This window comes from Ochotona princeps, chromosome 15, assembly GCF_030435755.1.
Source record: "Ochotona princeps isolate mOchPri1 chromosome 15, mOchPri1.hap1, whole genome shotgun sequence".
NCBI classification, from domain to species: Eukaryota; Metazoa; Chordata; class Mammalia; order Lagomorpha; family Ochotonidae; genus Ochotona; species Ochotona princeps.
Window position 1 is genome coordinate 56,699,974 of NC_080846.1, and position 8,648 is coordinate 56,708,621.

Sequence of the window (8,648 nt, forward strand, 5' to 3'; positions counted from 1 at the left end):
CCTGTTTATGCAGAGGCATGAGGTACCAAGGGTCATTTTCACAGATTTAGCACAAACCTTGTGGAATCTTCTCTTTGCTAAGCTCAGCCCCATAGCTCCTGTATAAGAGCCAAAATTCTTTTTCAATTCCCATATTGTGCACTGAAACAAAATTACCAGGAAAGCTCGGTGAGTCTTTCCTTTAACATAGTATAGAAAAAGATAATGAAAACCAGTTGTTGGCCAAATTTTTACTGTTAATTGACCAGTTAAACTTGGAAGAGGACGGGGGAAAGCAACTCCCAAAAGTGGTTCAGAGATCAGGTTCCTTTTTAATGGAAAGAAAATGATATCATAGTTTCTTTTAAATTTGCTTTTCTCTTTTCCCACAGGAAGCATAATGAAATACCATTTGAAAAGAAGCATGCCTCTAATGTCCCTGAGAACAACCTCGAGAATAAGGAAATTCTCAGTCAGTTTGACAAGATCCACATTTGTCAGCAGTCCTTTGAACACAATGGAAATGAGAAAAATTTCAGCGGGAAGAAGATAGTCCTTATGGGTGAGCAAGTTTGTACCAAAGACCCATGTAATCAGCAGCCTGGTAGTGTTGGAGAAGTAATTCATGTTGGCTACTATAAATCTTGCCTTAGCACCAAACAGAGAACTGACACAGGAGACAATTTGTATGTGTCCAATGAATGTAAAGAAAACATGCACCAGAAGTCAGAACTCATTACTGCTCAGATCTTTCGAAATGCAGAGAATCCGTATGAATGCAATGAGCGTGGAGAAGCCTTTAATCAGCAATTTTCATTAAGTGGGCAACAGAGACTCCACACAAGGAGAAAAAGGTATGAAATTAGGGCGAGTGGAAAAGAGTTTCCTCATAAGTCAAGCCTAAACATACATGAGAGGGTCCACACAGGGGAGAAACCTTATGAATGCAGGGATTGTGGCAAAAGTTTTTTACATAAGTCAAGCATGAATGCACAACACAGATTGCACTCTGGGGAAAAACCTTATGAATGTAATAAGTGTGGGAAACACTTTTCTTATAAGCAACACCTCAAAGCACATCAGAGAATCCACACTGGGGAAAAACCTTATGAATGTAGCGAGTGTGGAAAAGGTTTTCATCATAAGTCAAGCATGATCATATATCAGAGAATGCACATAGGTGAAATACGTTATGAATGTAAAGAATGTGGAAAAGCTTTTATTTGTAAGTCATCCCTTACTAGACATCAGAAAATCCACACTGGGGAAAAACCTTATGAATGTAGGGAGTGTGGAAAAGCTTGTAGTCGTAAGTCACACCTCATTACCCATCAGAGAATCCACACTGGGGAGAAACCTTATGAATGTAGGGCGTGTGGAAAAGGCTTTTCTAATAAGTCAAGCATGAGATCACATCAGAGAATCCACACTGGGGAAAAACCTTATGAATGCAGTGAGTGTGGAAAAGGCTTTTCTAATAAGTCAAGCATGAGATCACATCAGAGAATCCACACTGGGGAAAAACCTTATGAATGTAGCCAGTGTGGAAAAGGATTTGCTCGTAAGCCACACCTCATTAGCCATCAGAGAATCCACACAGGTGAAAAACCTTATGAATGTAGTGAATGTGGAAAAGCTTTTATTTGTAAGTCAAACCTCATTAGCCATCAGAAAATACACACTGGGGAAAAACCTTATGAATGTAGTGAATGTGGAAAAGCTTTTACTCATAAGTCACACCTCATTAGCCATCAGAGAATCCACACTGGGGAAAAACCTTATGAATGTAAAGAATGTGGAAAAGGTTTTATTTGTAAGTCATACCTTACTAAACATCAGAAAATCCACACTGGGGAAAAACCTTATGAATGTAGAGATTGTGGAAAAGCTTTTACTCATAAGTCATACCTCATTAGCCATCAGAGAATCCACACTGGGGAGAAACCTTATGAATGTAGGGAGTGTGGAAAGGCTTTTCATCACAAGTCAAGCATGAGATCACATCAGAGAATCCACACTGGGGAAAAACCTTATGAATGTAGACAGTGTGGAAAAACTTTTACCACCCAGTCAGGTTTCATTCATCATCAGAGAATCCACATTGGAGAAAAACCGTATGAATGTAGTGAATGTGGAAAAGCTTTTATTCGTAAGTCACACCTTATTACTCATCAGAGAATCCACACTGGGGAAAAACCTTATGAATGTAGTCAGTGTGGAAAAGGCTTTTCTGATAAGTCAAGCATGAGATCACACCAGAGAATCCACACTGGGGAAAAAACTTATGAATGTAGCCAGTGTGGAAAAGGATTTGCTCATAAGCCACTCCTCATTAGACATCAGAGAATCCACACAGGTGAAAAACCTTATGAATGTAGTGAATGTGGAAAAGCTTTTATTTGTAAGTCACACCTCGTTAGCCATCGGAGAATCCACACTGGGGAAAAACCTTATGAATGTAGTGAGTGTGGAAAAGGCTTTCCTTGTAAACCACACCTCATTAGACATCAGAGAATCCACACTGGGGAAAACCTTATGAATGTAGAGAGTTTGGAATAGCTTGTTTCTCAGAAGTCGAACCTAATCATACATCAGATGGTCCACACAGGGGAGAAATCTTATGAGTGTAGTGTGCATCTTCAAGGCTTTACTTACCAGACAGGTTTCATTTGACATCAGAGTATCCATACAGGATAAGAGCCACATGAATGTAATGAGTGGAAAATCCTGTTGCAAACAGTCAAGTTTTATTAAACATCTCAATTCACGTGAGAATGTAGAAATGTGTTACATGTGTGTTAAAATTCATACACAAACCTTTTCAGCACAGTGGAAAGCATAATGCTTCAATAAGTACCATATTGACAGAAATGAGCAAACACACAGCATTGATTGAAAAATCAGTTTTCTGAAGTCAGTTGTTGGCAGAGTGACAGACCTCAGAACTACAAAAGAATGTCAACCGAAAGACTGGCCACCATAAACCTGTTATGGTCTGTTGAAGCTAGCAAGGTGAATGAAAAAAACCAACCATTAGCCAGAGTGCAAATACAAAGCATTGTGAAACGGCAATGGATGTGGAAACATACTTTGAAAGTCTCAGCAAGTGTTAAATAATAAACATGAGGATTATCATTTTATTTCAGAATAGAGGGTATTTGTTGCTAAAATAATTAAGAAGCAATTTGTACATGATCTCCCTTTGTTTTGAGGTGGTAAATGTGAATGCTGTTTTCAGATTAATGTTGACAATAAATGCCCAGTATGTAACACTTGTTTCAAAAGCCATTCTTGTCATTTACACATGTGTCTTCTTTAGAATCACAAAGTTGCTCATCCTATTACATCATTATATTGGAACCACAGATATCAAATGATGCATGTGGCAGTTGTAGTTTTAAAGACCCAGATTTGAAGGATGAATATTTTCCAGAGGCAAAATTGTGTTGTTATATTTGGCCCAATGTGGATCCTATTTGGCCACTATCTTTCCTTGAATAATAAGTATGGGAGATCACTCCTGCATCTCTGCCAGCTTATCCCATGCAGGACGCCATAGGCATATGGCACATGGCACACTGTGTCTCCGAGGCAAAGCCCTGGCAGTGGTCTCAGCTAATGGAGACTATCTTTTCCTGTTCACTGGGCATACATCCAGACTAGTAGGCTGTATCCCAATTTCTCTGTTCCTGCAAAGCTGTGCTAGAATTTTCCTGATAAGCAACACTGAGAAGTTCAGTGCAATCCTCATCCGGTTTACTAGTCACATGTAATGATCATGCCCAAAGGCATAGCTTTCAGCCCAGGTGCTAGCTTATCTTGGTCTACCTGCACATGGCCAATAATACTAAGCTATCAACCCTGCTTACAGAATGTAACTGGTGACTTGATTAGAGTGTTCAGAGAGATAGGCATGCCTACTGGCCAGTTTTAATAGCAGTGCAGGGTGGGAGTACTGTTGAGACCACCCTCTCTGCTGTCTATATGCTTGTATGATCTTCCAACTAAATGGGCATCCCTTACCAGTTTGTCTCTGGTGGTTCTGCAGCCAAGCAACACCATTGTCATGGCCCTCAGGAGTCTCGGGGACTGATGGTCAAAAAACAGCCAAGACTCTAGGAGGCATATCTCAGAGACAAAAGAATTCTCTGACATCAGACACTTCGAGTTCCTCTGTCAGGTGGAGTTTATGTGTTAGCTGCCACCACTACTACTCTGATTCACACTGATTCCATGTATCATGGCTTCTCACAGTAAGTTTCTTGCCGTTGTATGAGCTACTAGATGCCGGCCTGTGCCTGAAGTCTTTCAATTGTAAGAGTGAGCAAGAGGATGGGCATTGTTACATAGTAGGTAAGCTGTGCAAGATCCTAGCCAATCCACCATGGTTTTGCCCTTGGCTTCTGGTTTCACAACAGCAGCTCAGCTACTGCAATTGAGCCATTGAACCATTGGACAGAAGATATTTCCCTGCTTCTGTCTTTCTCACTGTAATTTTGCTTTTCAAAGAAAAAAAAAAATATTGAAGAAAGTGGGTCCCATGCATGGTGTTGAGGGAAATGTGAAGCCCATTGACTTGCATCTTATGTGCGACAACCTGGAGCACTTTCACTGCTTAATATTTAGAGTCGAGGCTCTATCAAGACCAACAATGATGAGCACAGAGGCAAGAGAGGCAACTATTTTTTTTTTTTTTGGAAAAGTGTGTCATGTAGGGCCCAGCAGCGTGGCCTATTGGCTAAAGTCCTCACCTTGAATGTGCCGGTATCCTACATGGGCGCTGATTCTAATCCTGGCAGCTCCACTTCCTGTCCAGCTCCCTGCTTGTGCTCTGGGAAAGCAGCTTAGGACGGCCCAAAGCTTTGGGATCCTCCACCCATGTGGGAGACCTGGAGGGGGTTCCAGGCTCCTGGCTCCAGATCAGAATAGCACTGGCTGTTGCGCTTACTTGGGGTGTGAATCATTGGATGGAAGATCTTCCTCTCTGTCTCTCCTCCTCTTCGTATATCTGACTTGGTAATAAAAATAAAATCTTTTAAAAATGTGTCGTGTAATCAGTACCTTACTTGAACTACAGAATGAAGTTGTACACATCTATCTGCTTCCCCACCAGACTGTTCATTTGAGCCACCAGCTGTAAACTGTTTGCAGTTGTTGCTTATCAACTCCTGGCTCAGGTCCTCAGTAGGACACTCCTCAGAGAGCTTCCTGTAAATGAGATTTATTGAATTTTTCAAAGTTCCTGTTTTAAAATATTCCCAGTCTCTCACAGCATCCTAACATCCTTTGATTTTTGTAATTACATTTTAGGAATGTGTGGAATAGGGTGGAAGGATGGGATTCACAGGAATTGGGAGAAAACAGAGGAATGGGTCATTTTTTCCACTTATACATCCTGCTTCAATAACCAAGGGTTGGGACAACATTCAAGTTACTAACTTGGTGTCTCCAATTTCAAGAAGAACACCACCATCTTGTTTTCTCTTGAGAAGTGCTTTCCCCTTCCCTCCTCTTCCCCTGCTCACATGATCACTTTGCAAATAAAACTTCTCTGTCTCTAAAAAGAGAAACTGAAAAAATGACTTTGAAATCCAGTTTCTGTATCCACCTCCTAAATGTGAGCAACTGGTATTTAGTAGAAATCTACATATTTTCTCTATCCTCACGTACACTTGCTGTTCCTGGGAGGACCCAAGAAAGATTAGATTCAATGCTTAGGACCTGAGGTTCAGCCACTATGGCCATTTGATGAGCTGGGCCTTGGCCTGCCTAGACTCAAGAGGCTTCGCCCTTCCTGGTGAGTACACTGGGAGCAGATGCCTTGGGAACAAGGCAGGCCTAGGCTCCACCCACCTCCAACATCAAGAGGTGGGTGGGACTGGGGGAGTGCAACCTAATCATTGTTTTTCATGAGTTGGGTTTCTGTGTAGTGTGTGTGTGTGTGTGTGTGATTTAATAGCACTCAATCTGTGTGTGCATGCATTTAGATAATTATGGAGAAATTGGTGTGATCATTTCCAAATTTTGTATTTTTCCTTCCTGTTTTAGGTCAGGGTTAAATGATATTCAGAGAAGCTATACCAGGTCTCCCAATCATCCTAGTACTTCAGGATGGGTACTGGAGCCTTGATACCAAACCAGGGTGTCAATGTGGCACACCCTGCAAGGTTTCTGTCCAGGTGGTTCCGGTAGTTCTGAAATGAGGTCCATCTCACCAATTCAAGCACAAGGGAACCCTTTCAATGTTCATTGGCTGGCATGGTTGACCTTGGCGTCTCCTTTGTCCCAGATATTTGCTGTCATCATGTGGCTGGGGTAGTGATTAAATCTCTTCTCTCCTCCTTTCTCTGGGATGGTCCAGATGTGCTTCCCAGACCTCAGTGGGCTTCCATCTCCAGATGGAGCCGGACCAGTTGTCCAATACTCCTTTTCAACTGAGGAGGACCAGTTCTTGCAAGTGCACCAAGACCTTCAGCCAGTTGATCCTGTCCTAGTGGAGCTCCACCCTCAGCGCTCACTGGGCTAGCACCACCATGCAGGCATGTAAAGTATCCAAGCCAGGTGATCTGAGGCCTGCCACACCCTCTACTCCCAGGACTTGCAGACCCAGGACCCATTGCACTGGCCAGCCAAGGACCCAGGCCAAGCAACAAAAACCGCCACACATACAGCCACTGGGGCTCAAAAACTGGGCTCATCACACAACTGTGCCCAAGAGCCCAGACAAGGTTACCAGGACCCCACTGGATTTCCTGCACCCAGAGCTCATGTATCCCGCACCAACCTCTACCTGACTGCCATGGCTTGCCTCAACTCATTTTCCACCAGCATGTGTTGCAGCCTGGCTCAGTCTAGTCTTCCCCCAACTCCACTTCATGTTGCTGTGTGCTGAAATCCATCCAGGAACAGCATACCCCCTCTCTAAGCCCTTATGTGAATTGCCTATTATTGTGGCCTGATACAGCAGTGATCCTTCTCCCCATGCTGGTTTCAGATCTGGTAAATGATGTTAGGTAATGACACACCTGTGCTTTTATCATCTTTTCTAAAAAATCTTTCTCTGGTCCCGGTGGCGTGTCCTAGCAGGTATAAAGTCCTCGCCTTGAATGTGCCGGGATCTCATATGGGCGCCGGTTCTAATCCCAGCAGCTCCACTTCCCACCCAGCTCCCTGCTTGTGCCCTGGGAAAGCAGTCGAGGACGGCCCAAAGCTTTGGGACCCTGCACCCGTGTGGGAGACCCGGAAGAGGTTGCTGGTTCCCGGCTTCGGATTGGTGCGCACCAGCCGTTGCCGCTCACTTGGGGAGTGAATCATCGGACGGAAGATCTTCCTCTCTGTCTCTCCTCCTCTCTGTATATCTGGCTTTGTAATAAAATAAATAAATCTTAATAAAATAAAAACATAAAAAATCTTTCTCTGTTCCTATTTCTTGGAGAGTGCGTTCTTTGTTTTCCTTTAATAGTTTAATGATTACTTGGTATAGATTCAGTTCTTTGATCCATTAGAGCTTATTTGCGTATAATGTGACGGGTATGTGTCTTGTTTCCTTATTCTGCAACGTGTTATGCACTTGTTCCAACGACATTTGTTGAATAGGCCAGGTTTTTCACATGAGCTGTTTTCAGTTGTCTTGTCAAAGATTAATTGGCCCTACATGTGTGGGCTCCTTTCTGAGGTTTCAGTTCTGTTCCACTGATCTCTGTTTTTGTACCAGTACCAGACTATTTTGATGAACCCTGCTCTGTAGTATGTCTTGAGGTCTGGAACTGAGATTCCTGTAGGTTGATTTTTATTCTTCAGGATAGCTTTGGCTATTCATGGTCTCATGGGATTCCAGATAAACCTTTGTTTCATCTTTTCTGTTTCTGAGAAGAATGTTGTTGATATTTTGATTGGGATTGCATCACCCCTTATATTACTTTTGGTAATATGGTCATTTTGATTATGTTTATTGTGCCAATGAAGGAACATTGTAAGTTTCTCCATGTTCCAAAGTTTTCCTCTTTTTCCTTTTTTAATGATTTATCGTTTCCATCATAGAGGTCTTTTACATATTTTGGAACTTAATTCCTAGGTACTTAAGATTCCTCTCCATTATTTTAAAATGGGACTATACTTACAATTTCTTTTTTTAGAGATTTCAAAATTTTCATTGGAAAGGTGGACATAGAGAGAGGAGGAGTTATAGAGAGGGAAAAGTTCTGTCCAATTGTTCACTCCTCAAGTGTCTGCAATGTAGCTGAGCCCATCTGAAACCAGGAGACAGGAGTTTCCCCAGGGTCTCCCATGCATGTATAGGGTCCCACAGCTTTGGGCTGCCCTCGATTGCATTCCATAGCCACAGACTGGGAGCTGAAAGGAAGCAGAGCTCCTGGCATTGTAACTGGCATCCGTATGAGATCCTGGCAATTTCAACGTGACTACTTTATCCACTATGCTATTGCACCAGGCCCTGTAGCTAAAATTTCTTAGGAATGAAGATTTTTGTATATTAGTGCCCTTGATTTGTTTTCATTAATTTTGTATCCTGTTACCGTGCCATACTCTTGTATGAGTTTCAGTAGTGTCCTCACTGAGGTTTTTTTTTTTTTTTTTTTTTTTTTTTTTTTTTTTTGGTTCTTCTCTGTAGAAAATTATGTCATCTGCAAATAGAGTTAATTTAGTTCCTC

At 42.2% G+C, this 8,648-nt stretch overlaps 1 protein-coding gene across 1 annotated transcript; it reads left to right on the forward strand.

Annotated features, from left to right (window-relative positions):
• Positions 1-693: 693 nt before the first annotated feature.
• On the forward strand, positions 694-2,496 carry LOC131482012 (zinc finger protein 260-like; the record flags this gene model as incomplete). The annotated part of the gene is made up of 1 exon (XM_058673156.1): positions 694-2,496. A coding segment is annotated over exon 1 (1,803 nt), but the record flags the coding sequence as incomplete, so codon positions are not given.
• Between the last annotated feature and the right edge of the window lie 6,152 nt (positions 2,497-8,648).